This window comes from Staurois parvus, unplaced genomic scaffold (assembly GCF_062004578.1).
Source record: "Staurois parvus isolate SC_StPar_1 unplaced genomic scaffold, SC_StPar_1.0 ptg000208l, whole genome shotgun sequence".
NCBI classification, from domain to species: Eukaryota; Metazoa; Chordata; class Amphibia; order Anura; family Ranidae; genus Staurois; species Staurois parvus.
In genome coordinates this window covers 288,595-314,956 of record NW_028318004.1, presented here as the reverse complement: position 1 = coordinate 314,956, position 26,362 = coordinate 288,595, and the positions used below count along the sequence as shown (strand labels likewise).

The window sequence follows — 26,362 nt, the reverse complement described above, 5'->3', positions numbered from 1 at the left end:
ATGAGAGGAAACGAGACAAGAGGAGACGAGGATAGATGAGACAACAGGAGATGACACAAGAGGAGACGAGAGGAGAAAAGATGAGAGGAAACAAAATGAGAGGAGAAGAGTGGAGACAAGAACATAAAAGAAGAGCAGAGAGGAGACGAGACAAGAGGCGATGAAGCGAGAGGGATGACACGAGACAAGAAGAAACAAGAGGAGTCAAAAAGAGAGAAGAGTGGCAACAAGAAGAGAGCAGAGGAGCAAAGAGGAGACGAGAGAAGAAGAGAAGAGACAATAGGAGATGAGAGCAGAAGAGAGGAGACAAGAGGAGACGAGAGGAGAAGAGAGGAGAAGAGACAATAGGAGAAGAGAGGAGACAAGAGGAGATGAGAGGAGAAGAGAGGAGAAGAGACAATAGGAGATGAGAGGAGAAGAGAGGAGACAAGAGGAGATGAGAGGAGAAGAGACAATAGGAGAAGAGAAGAGATGAAAAGAGACAAGACACGTGGGGCAGGGAAGGCCAGGGAAAAGCAGGCCAGGAGCCTCAGACACTTAGTATTTATTGAAAACGTTCAAAAAATCCCCCACTCCACTTATGGTAATTTACTGCTGAATGCTCAGATTCTTGCCCAAGCCTAAGAACTTCTCTTATTTGTTCTTCATTTGTCTGTTAAATATGGCAGTCATAGCATTTTGTTATATCTGTTTCATAAGTGAAAAAATGATCCAGCCAGAAATCTAGTGATCTGATAATTTCCTGTGTTCTCTGCCCATGCTGCACAATTATCAGCTACATTGCTCTTAGCTATTTCAAAAAACTACAAAACCGCACCCCTCTATGTTGTACATATTAGCAGTTAGGTGGAGTTCTGTAGTCGGTACGTGTCCTGATACAGCACAGTGAGTGAGTGTTGTCACAATTGGACTGGAAGCCTGTTTTTGGCAGGATCACTAGGTGAAATTAAAGGGGAGAAAAGGCCCAAAAAAAGAAATCTAATGCAGCCACTGTATCTAAAGACTGGCATGTTGCAATTTATTAATTTTTTACAAATATTTTTAGGTTTAGATATGCTTTAATTACATGCATACGTGGGTGTTTGTGTAGCTCAACGATTAAGTTGCAAAAGCATTTCAAGTACACTGTTGGTATTATTATTGGAAACTGACAGAGCTGAGTATTACAGAGTACTGTTGTTTTTTGTTTTGTTTTTTTGCTTTCAGGTTGTGGTTTAATGAGGTTTAAACTGCCAAACTTACTACTTTATGTAGCGTACACAAGCTGGAAGCTGGGTGAGCAAGCCAAGAGAAAACAATCTGTAGGGGGAAGGAGCGGAGTCACAGCGTGTACTGCGCACAAGATGTGGGATGCTGGTTTGACCAATTTTTTTTCCATGGAAATTTACTCTGGGTAAGAAAATAGAAACTTGGACAATGTTGGCTGTGGAAAGACAACAGAGGTCGATAGAACAGTATGCTCGTTAGCAAAGCATTCTGGAAACAAAATAATGCTAGCAGCCACATTGTCAGCAGGATTTGTTTTTTCATTCAATTTTGGAACATATTTTTGCCCAAGTTTTAAAAAAAACGCAGAAAATATGCATCTTAGAGTGGCTGCTGAATGTTCATCAAGGTAAAAAAAAAAGAAAGATACTTTAGGCTACTTAAATGGTATGTTATATCGCCCCAAGTTCATCTAACCTATCTCTAAACATAAAGCAGATACTAAGGGTCCTTTCACACGGGCGTTCCATTTTTTTCTTCAGTTCAGTTCAAAGAAAAAACGGATCAGTTTACATCGGTTTTTTTATCAGTTTACATCCATTTTTCATCAGTTTACATCAGGTTTTTCATCTGTTTTTCATCTGTTTTACATCCATTGACATCTGTATATTGGTTTTTCATCCACTTACGTCCGTTTACATCCGTTTTTCATCCGTTCCGTTGTTTTTTACGGAAGAAAAATAGGGTTTTCTTCCATAAAAAAAAAAAACAGATGTTATTGGATGATCATCTGTTTACATCCGCTAGTCAACCGAACTATGTGGGTATCCGTTTTTCATCTGTAATGCATCAGCTTTACCCTAAAAGTCTGCCCTCTCGATGGGATTCACAAGTGTCTACTATTCCAGTGCTTCAGTTTTGGATTTTCTATGCCTTATATACTGCTATTTTTGTGAGTATATTTCTTATATCAATAAATTTACCATTTGCGTACTAAAGTAATGCGGAAGGTTGGTGTGCTTTTGTTTTTGTTCCTCACTATAGTTTCTATCGGGCTTCCCCAACCTCTTGTTAGAGCTGCACAACCTTTGATCGTTTTTTGGACGAATTTCCATATACAGGTGAAACTTGAAAAATTAGAATATCGTGCAAAAGTTAATTTATTTCAGTAATGCAACTTAAAAGGTGAAACTAATATATGAGATAGACTCATTACATGCAAAGCAAGATAGTTCAAGCCGTGATTTGTCATAATTGTGATGATTATGGCTTACAGCTCATGAAAACCCCAAATCCACAATCTCAGAAAATTAGAATATTCCATGCAATCAATAAAACAAGGATTGTACATAGAACAATATCAGACCTCTGAAAAGTAGAAGCATGCATATGTACTCAGTACTTGGTTTGGGCCCCTTTTGCAGCAATTACTGCCTCAATGCGGCGTGGCATGGAAGCTATCAGCCTGTAGCACTGCTGAGGTGTTATGGAAGACCAGGATGCTTCAATAGCGGTCTTCAGCTCTTCTACATTGTTTGGTCTCATGTCTCTCATCTTTCTTTTGGCAATGCCCCATAGATTCTCTATGGGGTTCAGGTCAGGTGAGTTTGCTGGCCAATCAAGCACAGTAATCCCACGGTCATTGAACCAGGTTTTGGTGCTTTTGGCAGTGTGGGCGGGTGCCAAGTCCTGCTGGAAAATGAAGTCAGCATCCCCATAAAGCTTGTCTGCAGAAGGAAGCATGAAGTGCTCCAAAATCTCCTGGTAGACGGCTGCGTTGACCCTGGACTTAATGAAGCACAGTGGACCAACACCAGCAGATGACATGGCTCCCCAAATCAACACAGACTGTGGAAACTTCACACTGGACTTCAAGCATCTTGCAGTGTGTGCCTCTCCATTCTTCCTCCATACTCGGGGTCCTTGGGCCTCTCCATTCTTCCTCCATACTCGGGGTCCTTGGTTTCCAAATGAGATGCAAAAGTTGCACTCATCAGAAAAGAGGACTTTGGACCACTGAGCAACAGACCAGGTGTGTTTTTCTTTAGCCCAGGTAAGACGCTTCTGATGTTGTTTGTTGTTCAGGAGTGGCTTGACAAGCGGAATACAACATTTGAAGCCCATGTCCAGGATCCGTCTGTGTGTGGTGGCTCTTGATGCACTGACTCCAGCCTCAGTCCACTCCTTGTAAAAGTCCCCAACACTTTTGAATGGCCTTTTTCTGACAATCCTCTCCAGGCTGCGGTCATCCCTGCTGCTTGTGCACCTTTTTCTTCCACACTTTTCCCTTCCACATAACTTTCTATTAATGTGCTTTGATACAGCACTTTGGGAACATCCAACTTCTTTTGCAATTACCTTTTGAGGCTTTCCCTCCTTATGGAGGGTGTCAATGATGGTTTTCTGCACAACTGTCAGGTCAGCAGTCTTTCCCATGATTGTGATTCCTACTGAACCAGACTGAGAGACCATTTAAAGGCTCAGGAACCCTTTGCAGGTGTTATGGCTTAATTAGCTAATTAGAGTGGGACACTTTGAGACGAGAATATTGCACCTTTTCACAATATTCTCATTTTCTGAGATTGTGGATTTGGGGTTTTCATGAGCTGTAAGCCATAATCATCACAATTATGACAAATCACGGCTTGAACTATCTTGCTTTGCATGTAATGAGTCTCTCATATATTAGTTTCACCTTTTAAGTTGCATTACTGAAATAAATGAACTTTTGCACGATATTCTAATTTTTCGAGTTTCACCTGTATTGTTCCATCAGTCCACCTCTGATCTGGGTCCCTGCACGCAGGAGGTGTTGCATTTTGGGTTTAGATATTATATTATTATAGATTTAACACGGAGTCCCCACCCTCCCCACCAACAAATCAGACAATAGAACATTCCATACCGGATGTGAAATCTTGTCAAAATCATGCCATATAGGTGCCAGAATCTTATCGAAACTGTCCCTTTGTGACGTCATTGTAACTCCAAATTTAAACAGAATTAGATAGAATTTAAAGTTTGTAAATGCAGGTTTAATGTGAGTTTGATACAAATTCAAATATCAACACTCATGTTGACCAGTTATTTAACTTCATATAACTGAAGCAGGATTTCACAGGATTACCAGGTTAAAAAAAAGTTAAAAAATGCTTAGCGGTTAGTACTTCTGCCTTACAGCTTTGTGGTCGGAGGTTTGAATACCAACAAGGACACTATATACATGGAGCTTGCATGTTCTTACTATGCTTGTGTGGGATTCCTCCAGGTGCTCCAGGTTCCTCCCATACTTCAAAGACATACTGGTAGGCTATTTGACTTCTGTTTAAAGTGGTTGTAAACCTCAGACTTAAAATATGAACAAAGCATATCCCTCCATAGTGTGTACTTGTCTCAATTAAGAGCACTAAATGTGATTTTTGTCTGATCCTTTGTACCTCTGCTATCAGCATGAAACACTTATGACAAATCTAACACTAAAAGAAAAAAAAGGTGACAGGGGAGGGACCTCCAGCAGATTGACAACTTCAGCTCTGTTCCTGTAAGTGTGAAGGGGGGTGTGTCTCTTCCCTCCAATCAGCTCTCAGAGCTCTCCTCACTGAGCTCTGCAGTGTGTAATTTCAGCTCTTCGCTTTTTTCTGAAATCTCAGACAAGCTTTACATATTCAGCACAGATGTGCAGAAGAAAATACTACAGATAAACAGGTACAACTTATGTAGGGGCATTTGTTTCATCTCTGTGTATCACCTGGGGCCAGTCACTACATTGGGTAAATGTAAGGGTTTACAGTCATTCTAACATAGTCCTAGTAGGTGTATAGTGAGGTAAGGACCTTAACCCTAGGTTGACAGTTGCCCGCCGTCTGCAGGCTGGTTGTGGGTGCAAGAATTACACCTGTTCCCACCCTCGCTTTGACCTGCAGCCAAATCACGCTGCTCTTAAGAGAGATGCAGGGCTGCCATTTATTCTGAATGGCACCATTACTCATCTCAACCCGCAGTGTGTGTGCTGGTGTGGGAACCGCAGGGAAATCGCATGGTCCCTTAAAAAAGATGCATGCACATTTTTCCTGCTTGAAACACAGGTACAGCAGCCCATTCAAATGAGTGGGCTGCTGTGCCTGAGAAACCGTAGGCCGCATGGCCAGCAATAATGTGAACCTAGGCTTAAGCGGAACTATAAACACTTTCAGTTCAGTGAAGATTATGGGTATCAATCACCAGCTGCTTTCATTGACCAGGCCAAGAAGACGTCATTCCCACGCCTGTGCAGAAATTCAGACAACTCGGCATTGCTGAATTTCTACAATAGGCTGCATGTGCGCAGCTCACTATACAGGGACATAGAGGTAAGTAAATAACTAATGCAGGAGCAGGGGCAGACTGACCATTTGGAAACTCGGGCACTGCCCGAGGGCCCAGGGTCAGTAGGGGGTCCCATGAGATGATTTTTAATTGTATTCAATAATGACCAGCAGCTGTGCTAAGTATTTAGCCCTTTTTTTTCTCCATTGGGAATAGCTGCAAGTTAGTTTTTGCATAAATGGGTGGGTCTTAACCCACTATAAATAGGAAATTGAAATGCAGTTGTCTCATTGGTCCTGACGAAGCTGAGTGAGATACGCCCATCGGCGAAACGCGTTGACGTCATACGTCAGATACGTCACTTCCGGCCATGCGCATTAGGTGGAACGCACGCTGACCTACAAGGAAGAAGCCATTTTCACATGCCATGAGGCAAGCCTAGGCAGCACAGGCGCCGAGAAGAGGCTGGAGCCCGCGGTATATCGGCGGATGTCAGCGGTGGCTCCCTGGCCTCTTTGGCCTTGTATGGCAGTACCTATGAAGGATATTCTTTCCTCTCCTATTATCCATTGCACAGGTGGTGAGTGGACTGTTGCGGGACACTAGATATATGGTCCTATGTGACATATATGACCTATATATCCTATATAGAGTGTAAGCTATTTCAGTAACTTTCCACATATTGTCTGTTTCACTACAGGATGGGGACATCATGGTGCTTTGTATAGGAAACAAGATATACCACATGTATTTCAACAGGCAGAAGATCTATTGGGATGTGTCTTGTTTTTCTCACAGAAAGTGGTATGTAGTCCACATGTAGTGGTGAAGAAACCATTTCAAGCAGTGCGCTGCTTTATGCATCTACCCTTCCATCCTGGTAAAAATGGGGCATATTTTTTCAAGAGCCCTAGGAAACAGCTGGTAATAATCACAGATGAATGGGCCCCAACCACTTGTGCCGGCATAGGAATGTACTGCATTATTTACATGACATTTATGTTTTGTTTCATACAGGCCTTGAGGCATGCCTTCTTTTTGACGCATACTGTGCTTGCTGTACTGCATACATGTGATATTTATATCTATGGTATAATTTTTTGTAACTCCCTGTTTGGGATATAACCAATCTGGTAGTAGCATAGTCTACATATTTATTACACGTGTTATGGTATACCTATGGTATAATTTTTTGTATACACCTCCTTTGGGAAGTGTTCACCTATGCGCCAGTGCCACAGGGACTTTAGACTCTTGTAGTCATTGTCCTTTTTGCACAGGTATTTAGACCGGTACTGGTGTCATTTTATATGGTTTTAGGTCTGTGTGTATTGTCTCATACTGAGGTGATGGTAAACCAGGGCGATTGCCCATATGTCAAATTTGTATGTGTAATAAAGCATAATTTTTGGAAATTTTTCTGAGTATCACATTCTGTTCATAATGTAGCCGCTTTCTTTGTGAATTTCTTTTCACAACCTCTCTTTTTTTGGGTCCCATGAGATGCCCCTGGTACCTTTTTCATAGGCTTTTTTGAGTTTGGGCAAGGACACAGGGGCCCCATGATCCCCTATTGCCCGGGGACCCCATGAGTTGTCAGTCCGCCCCTGTGAAGGAGAGATATAAAGGGGTACAATGCAATGATCATTAAATAATGAACAAAAATTCAGCACTCACACAATATAGAATGGGATGGTGACATGGCGCATAGTAGAAGGAAAATGGGAACTGACTGTACACAGGATGTAATGGAGAAGAGTCACTGGGTGGAATTGTCCATAGGATAGGCAATTGCAGGAGAAGGCAGACCAAGTAACCAGGGCACCTGGATAGGAGCAGGCAAGCCTTGTCAGGGATGGCGAAGATCCTATGTGACCAATGTGGTGGCAGTGTGAACACAGTTAGTGCGTCCTGAGGCTGACAATGAAAGAAGGGATGGACCAGAAGACAAACGCCTGTAAAAGAACCGGCAGCTCCTCGTCAAGGATGTGGGGAATCCCTCGTAGACAAGCAGAAGAAAAGGAGGGCGCCCTCCTTCTCTTCTGCAGGAGAGATATACCCTGTTCACCCATATTTAGTATATAAATATATCAATTCGGTATCCAAAACTAATAGTATTAACCCATAAGCCTATATAAAGGTCTACCTTTCGCCCTTGAAAGTAAATCAGTGAATAAACCCTTTTTAGTGCTATAAACATAAAATCCTCCAAAAATTGTTCAGATAATAAGTGAAAGTCCGTAAAGTTCGAATCAGGGGCGGACTGACCATTTGGAAACTCGGGCACTGCCCGAGGGCCCATGTCAGTAGGGGGCCCCATGAGATGCCCCTGGTACCTTTTTTCATAGGGTTTTTTGAGTTTGGGCAAGGACACAGGGGCCCCATGATTCCCTATTGCCCGGGGGCCCCATGAGTTGTCAGTACGCCCCTGGTTCGAATCTTTCATAAATCACCAAAAAGTGTCCATAAATAATAAAGTCACTCAACAAATTCCATCCAAAAGGAAAAAATCATAAATCCTTCTGTAGAGCCCTCCGAATGGCTCCAAAGAGGACGTACACCTCAAAACAAAAAGAAAACTCAGTGCATTATCCTTGATTGATTTAAATAACATCTTAAAACATTTAGTATATGCCAGTAAGTTCAACGTTAACTCCTTCACTTCAGCGCCTCCCGGCCCTTTAAGGAGTTTCTGACGCTGGGAGGCAGGGTGGGGTTTAGGGTCATGTGACCACCATGACTGGTGATCAAATGATCGGAAAGGTCCTGATCTCAAGGAGAGATCGGGACCTTTCTGAGGGACTCCGACATATGTACTGGGATCCTTGATCCTTGTTGACAAAGTCCGGAAGTGACGAAACGCATCCAGGGCACGTGACGTATTGACGTTCCTGGAAGTGCCGCGGTGGCCATTTTGGATTCTGGAGCGCTTGTGTTTGGCGTTCCTGGGACTCACGGTGTACTCCTGGCGCTCCCCCAGAGCTGAAGTGACAGTGGTGGGCTGGAGTGTGACGGTGTGACTCCCCGGTGATCGGGAGACCATTTGCTACCACAATGGGGTTACTCATTTGTCGCTAGGAGCAGGAAGCCGGTTTTACCAGATTTTAATGTAAGTGGCTACAATAAAATTTATATACTATTTTTTCACATACTGATTCCTGGTCTGTTTGTGAGGTCCAAAGGAACAAGAGGATGCCAGTTTGAGGATTTTCCATACACACTGGTTGATCACATGCTGATATTTTTTTGATTTAGGGTAATTATGCATTTTTTATATGGTTTGCAGTGATATCTATTGAGTATTTTTTTCACAAATGCTGTGACACTATAGTGTTTTGCATACTGCACGTGTGGCACTATACTTGTGGTACTTAAGATAATACACTATGTCTAGATTTTGTTTTTTTTGAGGTATATGAAGAACGTCTGAGTTTTATCTTCATCTTCATTTTGGAGTAGTGAGCACTTATCCATCAAGATTTGGATATCACGTTGGACATTTTTGGGTTTTTATTTGAAATTTTGGACATTTTACTTTTGGGACTTTGAGTTTGTTCATTTAAGTCGGTTGATATATTGTATACTGGTACTTCAGGGGAAGGATAATGATACGACTTTAAGGGATATTATGTGTTATGTGTTTTTGTGTGATGACTTATAGTTATTTCATATGTACTGGGAGTGTGCTCTCAGCACGTTTGTTTACAAATGGTACGCAAATATGCGGCCGCTCGGCGTCAAGGACCAGCCGCCAAGAGGCCACATATTTGCGTGAAGAGGTTAAATTGTAAGCTCCTTGAGGGCCGGGACTGATTTGAATATGCGTTGTGTAATGCGTTGTGCAAATTGTCATTACTGAGCATGTATCACATCTGTTTTTTCAGCCAAGTTTGGGAAGAGATCATTGTGACCGCATGCTATTTGAACAACAGGCTGAAATGTCGCTCTTAGTCTTGACCGAGATATGCCCATCTAGACCCTCCATTAAGCCCCCCTTACAAGATCAATCATAGGTACTGTAAGTGCAGTCTAGGTTTTTTATCACGATTGCACAGACACATCTCCCAGGAATGAGAATGATGTATGTTGGCGTGGGCAGAGGGAGCCTTCGAAAGGTCTGGTGGTAATCCGCAGGTTTTTGGTTGCCAAGGTAACCACCAGTCACCTCGGCTGGGTGCGGGCCCGAGCAGGAAGGTGAAGCACAGAACCCCGTGCAGGCCGCACGCCTCATCTGAGAACAGTATTATTTTTCACAACCGGCTTATTTTAGGTAAACATTAAGCAATCCGTCATGCCTTTTAAATAAGCAAATGCTTGGGGATTAGTAGTATGCACCGAAAAATGAATCAAAAGAGAAGTTATATTTTTGGAAGTGTTTTATTTGTATAATAAACACCCATTTAGTTTAGAAATCAATTCATTGAAATGTATTACACTTTGTATAAACTATGTTTGCTTAAAGCTGAATTCTATCCACTCTAAGACCCATTTAATCCGGTTATATATTCATGAAAAAAATCACATATTTTTTCAGTACCTTAATCTGATTTGATATCATCCTTCAGTAATCACGAGGGAGACGGTAAGAAGAAAAAACAACACTCTGAGCCAGTAAAAGCTCAAAGTACATGCAAGGGTGGAGAATAGAGGGATGACGCTACCCTGAACTGTCCAATCACACACTGAGGTGTGTCTTAGAACAGGGTGTTTTTGTAAGCAGGTTGGAAACTGCTTAGCAAGTTAGAGGCTAGCCCAGGCTGGGGGGAGAAAGAGGTTAGGCGGACATTTGTGTTTGGGCTTTTGGGTCTAAGCCAGGCCACCTGTGATATAAAAAGGGGGAAGGCTGAGGTCCAGAGAGCTTTTTCCTCCTGGATTCAAGCTGGAGGAGGCACTGCCGTGCTCAGCAACCCATTACAGCGAGGATGGTGGAGAAGCACCAGAAATGGACTTCACTTGTATGGACTTTCAGCTCACACAAGGTATGCCTGGGCAGCCACGCTTTGGCAGTTAGCACAGGAAAATAGTGAATACGTCTCCTGAAGAAGGGAGTACGTTTCCTGAAATGCATAAGCACACCCTGCTGTCAGATTATTGTTTTTTCGGACTGTCACACTGGTTTCCAGCTTGTATTATGAGTCTTGGTTTGTGAGAATATACTTTTGTCATTTTAAATAAATTCCTTTTTATCACAGTAATGCACGAGGAGAGTGCGCCCCTTCTTTGCTTTCTTTCAGTACCATCAAGACTCCCCAATCTTTAGAGGGCTGCACCCCAACAAGACACTGTTACCGTGGTCCTGGGAGACTTATGGACTTGAGCGCTTGCGTATGGTTGAGCCTGGTTTGAAGTCATTCCAAGGGTGCATGTTGGTTTTGGCATATCAAAATAACCAAAGCCTGTTACACAAGAGGGTACAAAGCTACACTATGCAAACAGGGATTAACTCGGCAGTCAAGGAAGAGCAATGCTGTTGCTAAGAGTAATCAAGTTCAAGACGCAAAGCAGCCAGTCATTAGGCGTGGTACCTATTAAGGTGGCAAGTCTTCCAGTAGCGAGGGGGTCACTGCTTTCGCTCCCTGCCGAGTGGCCATCTCCCATAGCAGCCGGAAGCAGGCCAGTTACATTGATTCATGACCTTGTCACAAGGTACAGGACATGAAGGAGTTAATGTTGAGCATACATGAGGTCTGCACTAGGTGCTTAGCAGAACCCCATTCTGTTACTGGGAATGAGATAACAGAGGTACGCTGGGCTGGTAGGGTAGATGCAGACTCAGCACATCTCCTTTAATACATACCAAAATGTGCCACGCTCCCCTTAAAAATGCTCAAAATAAATAATATGTGCATCCAATTACTACTATTTATATAAAAATAAATAAAGTTAAAATAAGTGAATCAATCAATAGCAATTTCCAAAAACAGTGTCCATATAATTGTCAAAAACAGTCAAAAAAGAGGTCCATATATAAACTTCTTCAGATGTGCATTTTCACTGTAGAATAAAATATCCTTTGCCTCGTAACTGATTTTTTTGTGTGGAAAAAACTTGCATTTGTGTGCTCCCTCACCGGTTGTGCTCTCACCTCAAGTATATGACCAAACCGTTACGCTTGTGTCCCTTTAAATGGGCCAAAGTATGGAAGGGATGGTATCTTGCTGTTTGGGGTCCTCCTCCTCCTCCAGGGGAGGGGTTTTGAAGTCACGACGCTTGATGGTTCCATACTGACACCAGTTGGCAATTTTAGGACTTTCACCACTGAAAAAAATATGGAGGACGCATTTTTTGCACAAAGCGGTTTATATACAGAGTATATGTGAGTGCATTACTTTTATTAATAAAATGGTTTTAAAAGGATGATATACTATGATTTGATTAATTCCTCTATATCAACCACCGTGGAAGGGGAGCCCATTGATTGAGTGGAGGGGGACCCCAAACAGCAAGATACCACCCCATCTATACTTTGGCCCATTTAAAGGGACACAAGTGTGATATAACCTCACTTAACGGTTTGGTCATATACTTGAGGTGAGAGCACAGCCGGTGAGGGAGCACATAAATGCAAGTTTTTGCACACAAAAAATCAATTAAGAGGCATGGGATATTTTATTCTACAGTGAACTTTGCACGTCTGAAGAAGTTTATATATGGACCTCTGTTTTTGACAATTATATGGACACTGTTTTTGGAAATTGATATTGGTTGCTTCATTTATTTAAACTTTATTTATTTTGATATAAATAGTAGCAATTGGATGCACATATAATTTATTTTGAGCATTTTTAAGTGAAGCGCGGCACATTTTAGTAGTATTGTTTTGGCATACTAGTATGAGTATGTGTTAGATGCAGGCGATTCTCAATTAGCACTCCGTAGTAATCATCACCCACATAGCAGCTCACAAGCTTTCACTTTCCAACATCTCCTTTAATGCAGCATCTGCTAAAGTTACAGTGTGTGGTGACATGGGACACAGCTCTTCAGGGGAACTTTGTAATTTCACTGCACACGGTGAAAGCTCATCTCTAAGTCTTGGAACTGCTAGACTTTTCACATGACTGCAGTCTCCGCCTGTTCCTGGGCATTGGTGAGCGTGCTCCGCGCATGATGGTACGATACACGTGCAGGGCAATTGTAGGCCCTGCCCACATATTGATTAAATGGAGTATAATTTGCATGGAGGTCCTACCTGTGCTGTCTACCAGGAGTACCTAGATCAAACGGTTGGCTAAATAGACTAATAAATCTTTTGAAAGGTAAAACAGTTTCTCTATGTGTATTTCAACTGTGCGGCAACAAGAAGAATGGGGCGTGACTCCTAACCAAACACCTTTTGTTCTGGCATAATTGGTCCTCTTTTAGATCTGATGTAGAGATCAGTTGCTAAAAGTCTTTACATTGTAACTAAACCTAAAAATAAAAATTCATTAAGTAGAAGCATACCCTACATTGCTTCCAGCATCATTTCTCTCCTATTTTAATTTTTTTATTTACCTATTGATTCTTCCAGTTTCTTCACCTCTGCTTCTAGTATGACAACTCACTGATGCCCTAAACAGAAGCAAAGTCGTTACCCTAGGATGAGCACTTCCTGCATTCTGGAATCTCCAGCATGAAGTCCACAGGGAGTGCAAGGCTTAACCTGGAAGTATACCTATTACTGAGTAAGGCTTATCTGCTGAAACGCGTAAACCCTTTGTGACTGGATTTTATTATGTGAGCCAATAAAGCTTTGTATATGGAAGATCTTACCATGTTGCCGGCTTTCCTGCTTTTAAGGACTTATTCAATTGTTAACAGAAACCCAGCCAGAGCACTGCTGTTCCTCACTATTTAGCTTAGAGTCAAAGCACTACTTGCTTCTCCCGTGATTATGGCAGACATACCTAGCAACCGACCTCCTTCTAACCAGCGCTTTTATCTTCTCCAGGTCATCTTCCAGATTTGGAGTATTCGGCCAGGATGGCATTAAGTCCCACGTTTATGCAGCAGAGTTACTTCATTCCCATGCCGAACTGTGCCGAAACTAAGTTGTGAATGCACAGCTCAATGTACAGAAATAAGATGCTGACAGACAGAGAGAAGCATATATGACAGAAGAGACAAAGAGGGTTATAAAAAGCCTACCTGTCAGTGTTTTCTTTAAAAAATTATCTCACTTACACTTTTATTAGGATTTTTCTGCCATAGAAAAGATATGCCCCCCCCCCTTTCCCATGCATATGGTGCTGGTGAACAAAGAGTGGCTGAGGAAAGCAAGGTGGATGGGCAAGGTGTTCAGACTTAGCAACCAAAAAAGATAAGTAGTTTGGAATAATAAATTAATGATACCACACATCAGCTAGGGACAGTCATTAATAGCATTGAGAATGTTTAGGTTATCATTATTTATAAATGTGTTGACCCATTGACATCATTTTCCAATTAAATCCAATTAGCAAAATATGCGAATCCTCAGTGAGAGCTGTGTAGATCCTGGGTGAAATATTATGCATAGACCCCTATTATTAAAAGTATTCATGTTGCCCTAGACCTGCTTGCTAAACTACTGTACTTCTTATCTTGAAATACTGGTAAGAAGGAAAATAGGTGTTCTATTATTTCATATCAAATAGTTGGTAGGTAAGATGGCACCTTTCGATGGGAAGCCACCTGCGAACATGGCTAATGCACCATACAGTATGTTACAGCAGCAAAACTGCATTCACACATTATAGTACACCATAATCCAGGCCAATGTACCATATCATCTTACTTTATATAAGAGAAATAAAAAAAAAAATAAAATAAAATTATATCTATCTATCTATCTATCTATCTATCTATCTATCTATCTATCTATCTATCTATATATATCTTTCAGTTTCTCCATCAGCTGATCCTCCACAGTTATTATCTTTTATATCTCTTGACCCTCCCTCTTAGGATGCAAGCTCTAATGAGCAGGGCTCTCTGATTTCTACTCTATTGAATTGTATTGCAACTTTACTGTCTGCCCTCATGTTGTAAAATGCTGCATAAACTGTTGGCACTATATAAATCTTGTATAATAATAATAATAATTTTATATATTGTATAACAGTAGGGCGATCTGTCACCCAGGATTCTCAACGAGGCAGGTTGAGATGCTCCAGGGTAAGTGTTGGATGCAGAGGAAAGTGGCTTTTCACTTTCCTCCTTTGTTTGTAAGGTCTGTTTTGGGATCTGGAGCCTGGAGATTTCAAAGAGATCTGGGAAGGATGAAATCTCCATTCCTGGGACCAGGTTTTGGGAATGGCCAGGAGACTGATTGCACAGGTGTGTGCAGGCCTTTTCATAGAGTCAGGACCAAGGTTCTGGGCTCCACCCCGCCAGATAGGAGTCAGGAGGGCTCCACCTGGAAGACAGGAGTCAGGAGGGCTCCACCTGGAAGACAGGAGTCAGGAGGGCTCCACCAAGGAGAGGTGGAAGCCAAAAGCGGCAAGGAGCTGCTTGGGAGTAGCTGTGTGCTAGTGGCCAGCTGTGTGCGAGAGCCATGTTTTTGAAAGAGTCTGCAGGAGACAGACATAAGCCTGAAGAGGAAGGCCAGTGGAAGATTGTGTATATCTGAGAGAGCCAGGAGGCTGAATTTTGTTTATGTGGATGATAGATACCCCTGTGTGGGAAACTTCTGATGTTTTGAACTTTCATTTAAATAAAAGTGGGCTAAAAAGGCCTTAAAAAGCAAGCGAGTTGCTGTGTGCGTTTAACCAAGCTCTACCATTTGAAGTGAGTTCCCACAATATATACAGTATATATATATATATATATATATATATATATATATATATATATATATATATCAATTGCTTGGTAACACAAATTGCTAATCAGCCAATCACATAGCAGCAACTCAATGTATGTAGGCATCTAGATGTGGTGAAGACGACTTGCTGGAGCATCAGAATGGGGAATAAACTGGATTTAAGTGACTTTGAACATGGCAAGGGTTATTGAGTTTCAAAAACTGCTGGTCTACTTGGATTTTCCCACACAACCATCTTAGGGTTTACATAGAATGGTCTGAAAAAAGAAAATATCCAGTGAGGGACAGTTGTGTGGACGAAAATGCCTTGTTAATGTCAGAGGAGAACGGGCAGACTGGTTGGAGATGATAGAAAGGTCACAGTAACTCATGTCAATATGGACCAAAATCTCTGAAAAATGTTTCCAACACCTTTTTGAGACTGTGCCACAGAGAATTAAGGCAGTTCTGAAGGCAAAAGGGGGTCCAACCCGGTACTAGCAAAGGTGTACTTAATAAAGTGGCCAGTGAGTATATATAGTACCGTATATGTTCTCTTTAAAGCATATAAAGGGAGGCACCATAGCACATAGCCATGTTTCCAACTTATGATGGTGAAAACAGTGATCACACAGGGATCTCCAACCTGCTAGATCCCTCTTTCCCCCTGTAAAGAGTGAGCAGCGGGGTGTGTGCACTTAGACATCTTTGCCTTTTTTGCTAGGGGAACTTGTCCCAGCATCAATGGACATTTATGCAACAGAACTTGCCATGTGTTGTTTAGGTTTTGCATCTATTGTAGAATAGCTAGGTACACAAGTGTGAACAGAATTTAAAACAGCTGAATGGGATGTTCTATACCTGGCAATGAAATATATATTCTGGAGTTGTCTTCTTAAACTTCATGTTCCATACTAATGCGACTCCATCAGGTTCATGAGGAGCATCTTCGTTATTGTTGTACGATGCAACCATCAGCTCTGGATACTGGAAAACACAAAATATTTCCTCATAAATATATGAAAGGTGTATTTCTGTGCACAAGGTGTTACAGATCAATGACTAATAACACAAAATACTGTTCTTTAAATATTAAACTTCTTAAAGCGACTTAATTGTCACATACAGGTTAATTAGGCAACATTTACCTATAAAAGAAGACTAAACACTCACCTTTTCTGCTGCTCATGCTACTGAATATCAATCTGTTCAGGAGAAACTGCTCCCAGAAGTTTGCTGGGAGACCAACACTTCCAGAAGAGTTGATACCTACCCCCCCACACACCGCCACCCCCACCCCCCACCTCTCGCTGGTTCTGCCTGCTGACCTCCATCTTTTTACTGCTCCTGCAATAGCATGGAGGTCAGCAGGAGGAACCAATGAGAGATGTGGGGAATCCAGGAGATTGACGCTCCAGGAAGTGTCCATTTCCAAGCTGACTTGGGAGAACAATTTCTTAGGGTCAGAGCAGAATTTGGTGCAATAAATGTAAGTACAGGCTTCTTTTACAGGTAAATCTTGGTACATCAAAACATAAGGTATGCAAATTCTTACAGTTCATTTCCTTGAAAAAGTAGCCACAGCCTCAGTAGAAAATATTGTCATCTGCCAGCATACTGTAGAGAAGAACTCTTACTCTCTCTGTGTCAAAGCAGTGGCCTCTCTGTAGAGGTCTGACACACACCCTGCTGAGGGGTTCAGGTGGGCTTTAAGTTTGAACCCAAGTATCAGCATGTCATTAGGCCCACAGATCAGCCTTGTATTGCTGTGGGGCTACAAGTAATGTGACTTGTAGCAAAATGTACTGCACATGCCTAAAGCAAGACTTAAAGTGTTACTAAACCCAGGACCCTGCATTCACTATATCTGGTCTCCCCGGACCCTGCATTCACTATATTCGGTCTCCCCGGACCCTGAATTCACTATATCCGGTCTCCCCAGACCCTGCATTCACTATATCTGGTCTCCCTGGACCCTGCATTCACTATATCTGGTCTCCCCGGACCCTGAATTCACTATATCCGGTCTCCCCAGACCCTGCATTCACTATATCTGGTCTCCCTGGACCCTGCATTCACTATATCTGGTCTCCCCGGACCCTGCATTCACTATATCTGGTCTCCCCGGACCCTGCATTCACTATATCTGGTCTCCCTGGACCCTGGATTCACTATATCCGCTCTCCCCAAACCCTGCATTCACTATATCCGCTCTCCCCGGACCCTGCATTCACTATATCCGCTCTCCCCGGACCCTGCATTCACTATATCTGGTCTCCCCGGACCCTGCATTCACTATATCTGGTCTCCCACAGTACACACAACATGAAAATGAAATTATTTTAATAAATATAAACTGCTAAATTCCTTTTCTCATCAGCAGTATTTCGCAGTCTTGTGACTTCTATCAGTGTCCGGCTGAGCATTGGTTAATCTTGTAGGAGAATATTTCATTCTCCTCTGACTGTCTTATGAGATTGCAGGACCCCTGACCTCTGTCTGGACAGAGCTGATTGGCCCTGTGCTGATCACATGCACCCTCCTACAAGAAAAAAACTCTCTAGCAATAAACAGAAAACTGAGCATGTGCAGAGTGTCTCCTAAAGCTCTGTACTATCAGCAGATGGAATGGGGACTGTGGAAGAAGGGGAAGATCAAAGAAGACAGGATCAAACAGCCTTTTTAAATAATGCAGAGAAATTAACCCCTAAGGTTCCACAGTGAGTATAACAAGTTTACTGCATATACAGACTGATTTTACTGTTGGGAGTTTAGTAACACTTTAAGGCTGGGCACAGATGTTTTGTGTTTGTTTATTTTTTGAACCAGCCAGCAGGCTGATTGAAATAAAACAAACGGACTCTACCATTCACACAAGCAAGGTGTATGGAGGAATCCTCCCCGCTATGCTGTATTCTGACAGTGGGGACTCACTCGCTTTCAGAATACAATAATGATCAGCTCTGTAGCTGATTGACTGCAGCCACTGATTGAATGAAAAATTTCCAACATTCCTGCTTGACAGACATCGATTGTTAGGTCCTTGCTGAACTGGCCGAATTTTGATGCATCTATGGTCATCTTTAGATTAATTGTCTGTGAAGGGTACAGCTAGTGGTAGTTATTCATATCTAACCGGAATGGTTTTGTAATTTTGAAGACATTTCTTTAGTCATCCAAGTGAAAACAACTATCAATGTGTATAAATATGTTATAAAGTAGTTTATGTCTAATTATATTTGTGAATAGGAACAGACATTCCCATTCACAAATACAATTAGCCATAAACTACTTTATAACATATTTATGCACATTGATAGTTGTTTTCACTTGGATGACTAAAGAAATGTCTTCAAAATTACAAAACCATTCCGGTTAGATATGAATAACTACCACTAGCTGTACCCTGTATGCTTGCTTCCCTCTCTTCTTGTGTCTTACTGTTCTATTAGCTCAGTGTAAGTGTGTGAGTTGTTGGACATTCCATTCCAAAACCAAGGGCAACAATATGCAGTTTCTTCTCCCCCTAAGGTATTCCACAAAGAATTTGGAATGTGTCTGTGGGAGCTTGTGTCCATTTAGCCAAGGAAGCTTTTGTGAGATCAGGTACTGATGTTGGATGAGACCTGGCTTGCAATTCCCCAAAGGTTTTCAGCAGGGTTGGGGCTCTGCAGGATCCTTGATTCCCTCCACACCAAACTCATCAAACCACGTATTTATGGAGCTGGCTTTTAGCACAGGGCCCAGTCATGGTGGAAGCTTTTTTCAAGGCCCTTTTAGAGCAACAACAATGTCTAAAATGTCTTTGTATGCTGTAGAATAAACAGTACTCTTCATTGGAAACACTTTTTAATTAAAACATTTGCAGGGATGCCTACATAATTTTGGCCATATGTGAGGATACGTGGCACCCTATAAAGTTTAGCTGGATACATTTTTTAAGTAACATTCAGATTTCCACATGTTGTTCTAAACCTTCATATTTTTAATCACAACTCTTGGGCCTCATGCAAACAGATGCTTACCTGCTCCTGTATGCTTTCCAATTCCTGGGGAAACGCATGTATCGTGTACAACCACCGATACAAGTGAATGGCCATAAGCAGTCATACTTGGGTAAACACCAATGGCGTCGGCATTGGTGTTTACCCATGCATACGGCGCCTCTCCCCAAATGGAAAAGTGCCGCATCAGGAGAAGCAGATGCATAAGTAAACGCTGATGAAAATGCATTTACCCAAGTACAGCCACAGGCAGCCATTCACTTGTATTGGCAGCTGTACATGGCACGCGTGGTTTCCCGAGGTGCCAGAAAACATTTGGGATTTCACACCTCAGCACACAGGTGTTGCTATGCATCTGTGTGCATGAGGCCTTACTGGAAGGTTGGGTAAGGAAGGATCCACACGTCCATAGAAGCTCTTTAGATGCCTACATTTATTTGAAGACGACAGCATAAAAACTGCAGATACATGAATGTTTACGCATTTCAGGCTACATGGCCTTAGTCATAATCAGTCACTTGGGTTATGAATAAAGCCATGTAGGCTGAAATGCGTCAACTTTCCCATATCTGCAATTTTTATGCTGTGGTCTTCAAATAATTGTAAGCATCTAAAGAGCTTCCAAGGCCATGAGGATCTTTCCTTACCTCACTATTGCATACAGTTGAGCAACTGTGGATCAGGCGCCTATGGTTCTTCTCCATTCAAGATACAGTCAGGTCCATAAATATTGGGACATCGACACAATTCTAACATTTTTGGCTCTATACACCACCACAATGGATTTGAAATGAAACAAACAAGATGTGCTTTAACTGCAGACTGTCAGCTTTAATTTGAGGGTATTTACATCCAAATCAGGTGAACGGTGTAGGAATTACAACAGTTTGCATATGTGCTTCCCACTTATTAAGGGACCAAAAGTAATGGGACAATTGACTTTTCAGCTGTTCCATGGCCAGGTGTGTGTTATTCCCTCATTATCCCAATTACAATGAGCAGATAAAAGGTCCAGAGTTCATTTCAAGTTTGCTATTTGCATTTGGAATCTGTTGCTGTCAACTCTCAAGATGAGATCCAAAGAGCTGTCACTATCAGTGAAGCAAGCCATCATTAGGCTGAAAAAACAAAACAAACCCATCAGAGAGATAGCAAAAACATTAGGCGTGGCCAAAACAACTGTTTGGAACATTCTTAAAAAGAAGGAATGCACCGGAGAGCTCAGCAACACCAAAAGACCCGGAAGACCACAGAAAACAACTGTGGTGGATGACCGAAGAATTCTTTCCCTGGTGAAGAAAACACCCTTCACAACAGTTGGCCAGATCAAGAACACTCTCCAGGAGGTAGGTGTATGTGTGTCAAAGTCACCAATCAAGAGAAGACTTCACCAGAGTGAATACAGAGGGTTCACCACAAGATGGAAACCATTGGTGAGCCTCAAAAACAGGAAGGCCAGATTAGAGTTTGCCAAACGACATGTAAAAAAGCCTTCACAGTTCTGGAACAACATCCTATGGACAGATGAGACCGAGATCAACTTGCACCAGAGTGATGGGAAGAGAAGAGTATGGAGAAGGAAAGGAACTGCTCATGGTCCTAAGCATACCACCTCATCAGTGAAGCATGGTGGTGGTAGTGTCATGGCGTGGGCATGTATGGCTGCCAATGGAACTGCTTCTCTTGTATTTATTGATGATGTGACTGCTGACAGAAGCAGCCGGATGAATTCTGAAGTGTTTCGGGAATATTATCTGCTCATATTCAGCCAAATGCTTCAGAACTCATTGGACGCCATTTCACAGTGCAGATGGACAATGACCCAAAGCATACTGCAAAAGCAACCAAAGAGTTTTTTAAGGAAAGAAGTGGAATATTATGCAATGGCCAAGTCAATCACCTGACCTGAATCCGATTGAGCATGCATTTCACTTGCTGAAAACAAAACTGAAGGGAAAATGCCCCAAGAACAAGCAGGAACTGAAGACAGTTGCAGTAGAGGCCTGGCAGAGCATCACCAGGGATGAAACCCAGCGCCTGGTGATGTCTATGCGTTCCAGACTTCAGGCTGTAATTGACTGCAAAGGATTTGCAACCAAGTATTAAAAAGTGAAAGTTTGATTTATGATTATTATTCTGTCCCATTACTTTTGGTCCCTTAACAAGTGGGAGGCACATATGCAAACTGTTGTAATTCCTACACCGTTCACCTGATTTGGATGTAAATACCCTCAAATTAAAGCTGACAGTCTGCAGTTAAAGCACATCTTGTTCGTTTCATTTCAGATTCATTGTGGTGGTGTATAGAGCCAAAAATGTTATAATTGTGTCGATGTCCCAATATTTATGGACCTGACTGTATATGGGTAGTAATAGTTTTGTTGTGTGTATTTCAAGACTTACTGGAAAGTTGCTGGCATAAAATGATACACCACCTAAGGACTGCATTGTTTTTAGCTGGTCTGCTCAGACCCCAGGGCCTGTAATTGTGGGCAGCAAACTGCACCTGATTTGCAAGGTTGTAAGATACTAAAAGTGGTTGTAAAGCCTAAAGGTTTTTTTATCTTTACATTCTCTGCCTTAAGGTAAAAAAAACCTTTTTTATGCACAGCTTCCCCCCAGCCCTCTCCTAAATACTTACCGTAACTGAGCTCAATGTCCATCCAACACTGTGCCCAAGAGCAGCAGTGCTGCTCTCTCTCCCTCCTCACCGGACTCAGTGAGAGCAGCGGTAGCCATTGGCTGTCAATTAAATTCAGTGATAAGGGAGCAGGGGCAGGGATTGAGCCACACTGTGTGTGTCAAAAGATGCACACAGTTCGGCTCAGGACAGAGCCCGCATGTGCACCCCCGAAGCAAATGGCCTAGTGGGGGGGTACTAGTAGGGGGGTACTTGGAAGGCAGGAGCTGGGAGTGCCAGTGGGGGACCCCAGAAGAGGAGGATCAGGGCTACTCTGTGCATACACATTACACAGAGCAGGTAAGTATGCCATGTTTCCTATTTTAAAAAAATTAAAAAAGAACTTTTACAATCCCTTTAAGATAAGACGGATTTTCAGTTTAAAGAGACTCGCAATTAAGAAGTGTTCAGGGACAGGTTTCATTCTGTCGCAGGGCTGAGCTACAGCAACTGAGAGAGGAATTTATGAATCAAGTTCCACCCTTTTATCATGTCTATCGTACCGTCTCACTGCTTATGTTTAGCACTGCTTTGCTATCCGATAGAACTGATAAATGTCCCCCACTATCATTTCCACTTAGGACAACTTGTACCTTAGGTGAAGCGATCTTTCTATGTTGCACTTGTATAACGATCTATATAGGACAGAAGGATTCCCACACTTGTCTTAGGGCTCGTTCACACTTGACTGTTTTACCAACTCTTGCCAAACGCCCCTATAGCGTTTGGCAAGCGTTGGTCCGGCATTTGCAGAGCGTTTTTTAACTGCTACTGATCCCGTTAGAACAGCACCATGTGCTGCAATGGGCAGAATTGTCCGAGGCGTTTGGGAAGCGGTAAAAATGCTTCCCAAACGCCTTTCTGCCGCTTGAACACAAGGCTAGTGTGAACGTAGCCTTACTAATATTATTAATATTGACCACACTAGATATTGTTAAAAGCACTTTTAACCTACTTGTAATGACCAATCAAGACAGGTAACCACACGATGCTTCGACCAGTGCTCATCATAAAACTGACGATTAAATGACAGATTGGTGCCAGCTTGAATGTCCCTTTAATATGAAAGGAAAAAAAGTTTTACACCAGGAATAACAACCATCATACAGTATGCAAAGGTACAAAAAGAACTCTGCAGTTTTATTGGCTGCTCCATGTGAAATCGTCAAGAGTAATGAAAGATATTCTTTATGCACAAATCATAATGCATGGCCATATTCTACAGCCAGAGCCAAAAATCCCATAGGCTGCTACTTTGCCAGGGCAAAATAGGGGCCTGGGCAAGGTAACAGCTCAAAAAAATTCCTTTGATTGTTTTTTAAACTACACTCCCTCGGCCTCAGAGATTCTGCTCTCTCCTGGCTCTCATCCTACCTGTCACAATGCTCTTTCAGCGTTACCTATAATGCTACCACCTCCCCCTCATTCCCCCTCTCTGTTGGGGTCCCTCAAGGCTCCATCCTCGGGCCCCTTCTCTTCTCCATCTACACCTCCTCCCTTGGCCAACTCATACACTCTCACGGCTTCAACTACCACCTATATGCCGATGACACACAAATCTATCTCTCAACCCCCCACCTCACCCCCTCAGTCTCTGCCCGAATCACACACCTACTGAGCGACATATCTGATTGGATGTTGCTCCACTTCCTTAAACTGAACCTTTCCAAAACCGAGTTTCTTGTCTTCCCCCCAGCCCGGACCCCACCCCCCATTGACTTCTCCATCACATCCAACAACGCCACCATCAAACCCGCCCCGCAGGCCAGAGTACTTGGTGTCATTCTGGACTCCAGCCTATCCTTCCAGCCCCAAGTCCAATCTTTAACAAACTCGTGCAGACTCCACCTCCGCAACATCGCCAAAATACGCGCGTTCCTAACCCCAGAAACCACTAAACAGCTCATCCACTCCCTCATCATATCACGACTCGACTACTGCAACTCCCTCCTCACTGGCCTGCCTCGCCGCTGGCTATCCCCGCTTCAGTCCATCCTGAATACGGCTGCCAGACTCATTCACCTTTCCAACCGCTCCGTCTCCGCCACCCCCCTCTGCCAATCCCTCCACTGGCTTCCGATTGCGCGACGGATCAAATTCAAAATCCTAACACTGACGTACAAAGCCGTCCACCATACTGCCCCGAACTACATCACCGACCTAATATCCAAGTACCGCCCAGCACTCACACTCCGCTCCTCACAAGACCTCCTTCTCTCTAGTTCCCTGGTCTCCTCCTCCCATGCCCGCCTCCAGGATTTCTCCAGGGTGTCACCCATCCTCTGGAACTCCCTGCCCCAACCCATCAGATTATCACCTACTCTCCTCTCCTTTAGGCGCACCCTGAAAACCCATCTCTTCAGGGAAGCCTACCCCACCCCCTGCTAACTTGCCGACCTCCTCCACTCTTCCTACCACTCCATCCCCCACAGCTATCTCCTCCTGTGCCACCACCCCCTCCCTCCTAGATTGTAAGCTCCAAAGAGCAGGGCCTTCGATCCCCTCATGTTTTGCATTATATTGTTATTGTTCTGTCACATGTTCTGTCCCCCTTTGTAATGTACAGCGCTGAGCGAACTATTGGCGCTTTATAAATACTGTATAATAATAATAATAGAAGGATTGCAATAAGGAACAGAATCTCCTTTGCATTGGCTGTACTGGAATGGTCTCATCAGACACTTTCTACAAGTACATCTTCCCTTGTGAAGCTCCACATATTTCTTGGCCTCGTTTAGTTACTGGTTGTTTTTTGGCAAATCCATCAAGGGAGGCAGTTGTGCTTTTTAGATAACTCCAATTGCTCCACAAACTGATGACAGCTAAACAGAAGAGTACAATTCTTGATGTTTGAAAGCTGGAAAATAAAAAAATACCCTTGGGGCGGGGCTTCTTCTGCACTTCATGACTTAAATACTTGTTGTTGCCTATGGTACCAGATAGAAGGACTTTTACTAACTTATGCTTTGCTCGTGTGGCACCAGTGCTCCTTTCTTCCTCCAACACTCCAGGTTGTGGTGTGTGCCCTTGGCGTCTTCACTTACAATATAGAACTGCTAGTCCTTCATTGTATCTGATGGTGTTACAGCTTCAACCACTGGACTCAAGGATGCTGAAAAAGGCTTTGGCGGAACAGTGGCATGGAAAGGAGGAAGCCTGCGGAAGCGAGGGGCAAGTAAAAATCCTTTTTCTCTGGTACCCTAGACAAAAATCAATCAATTCACTCTCGCAGTCTGGGGGAACCCCACTGCAAAGGTATTTTTCTCAGTTCTTCAAGCTTTAAATACTTCCACTTTGCCAGTATTGGCCACCTCTAATTTCTCCTCCGTACAGGTTTCCTTCAAAGCTAAACTGTATCTGAGCATCACAAACTGAAAACGCTTTTTAATTCATTTTTAATATTCAAATCAAACTCTCCCATCCATCTATGCTTTGGGATGTCTGTTGGTCAACATACACCCATCCCAGGTACTTACTTTCTGTTTGTGAGTGCCATTTGGACTCGTCTAGCCACCTCCATTGCTATGCCACCATATTTGTCTCTTGCAGTTCGTCCGGCTAGCAGGATCCAATTTATTTCCGTAGGGGTGTAAAGTGTGGGCTCACAAACATTGATGGAAAATGATCTATACGGCTGTATAATGCATCCATTCCTAGTGATTTGTCAAAATGTTAACGCGGAGCTCCAATCTCACTTGAAAAAAATAAAAGCGAGCAGCTACAAAAACTGTAGCTGCTGAGTTTTAAAAAGAAAGAAAAACTCACCTGTCCTATGATCCAGCGGTGTGTTCACACGGTTCACCGGCCGTCCTCCCTCCCCGGCGCTGGCATCCTAAGTGTGGGCACCCGGCTGTGACAGCTTGCGGCTTCACAGCCGGGTGTCCACTGCTCATGCACGAGTAGCTCTGCACATTGTGAATGTTTCCGAAGTCTTCTGGGACCTGTCACATGTCCCAGAAGACTACAGGGCGGGAGGGAGGGGGGAGGAACACTTTCACTTTCGGTCAGTACCTGTCACAATTGGGTACCCAATCCCCCCCCCCCCCCACTTCCCAAAGGTGCCAATTCCTCACGGGGAGCGGGGGACCAGGCCCTACAGTGGAACTTTCCTTTTTGGGTGGAGCTCCTCTTTAAGTTATTATATAGTACATGTATTTACTTTTTGTATATATTTTTAGATTAAACTATACTAGGTGTGACAATTTAATTCCCAGAATAGACTGTAAAAAAAAAGTTTGTTTACCTATATGCTAGTGGCTGTGGTCACTTTTAAAGTAGACCCCTTATGAAGCAACGCACTTTTCTAGATCACTGCTGCCACTGCTGGAAACATTCCTGAATGTTGTTTCCCCTGAACAGTATCTTTTTTGCGTTGCACTGGATGTCCAGAATGTCATCAGA

General features: G+C 43.0%; 1 protein-coding gene across 6 annotated transcripts in view; it reads right to left on the bottom strand.

Moving 5' to 3' along the window:
* Positions 1–26,362, bottom strand: part of LOC149461194 (cytoplasmic dynein 1 intermediate chain 1) — a 595,554-nt gene that overhangs the window by 294,679 nt on the left and 274,513 nt on the right. For all 6 annotated transcript variants that reach the window (XR_016312930.1, XR_016312931.1, XM_089678653.1 and 3 more), the window contains 2 exons: positions 22,917–23,016; positions 16,139–16,264 (listed from right to left, as the gene is read on the bottom strand). Coding sequence is in view for 4 of the 6 variants with exons in the window: in XM_089678653.1 (XP_089534779.1) it covers positions 16,139–16,264; positions 22,917–23,016 (226 nt within the window). In the remaining 2 variants the exon portion in view is untranslated. The remainder of the gene's footprint in view (positions 1–16,138; positions 16,265–22,916; positions 23,017–26,362) is intronic.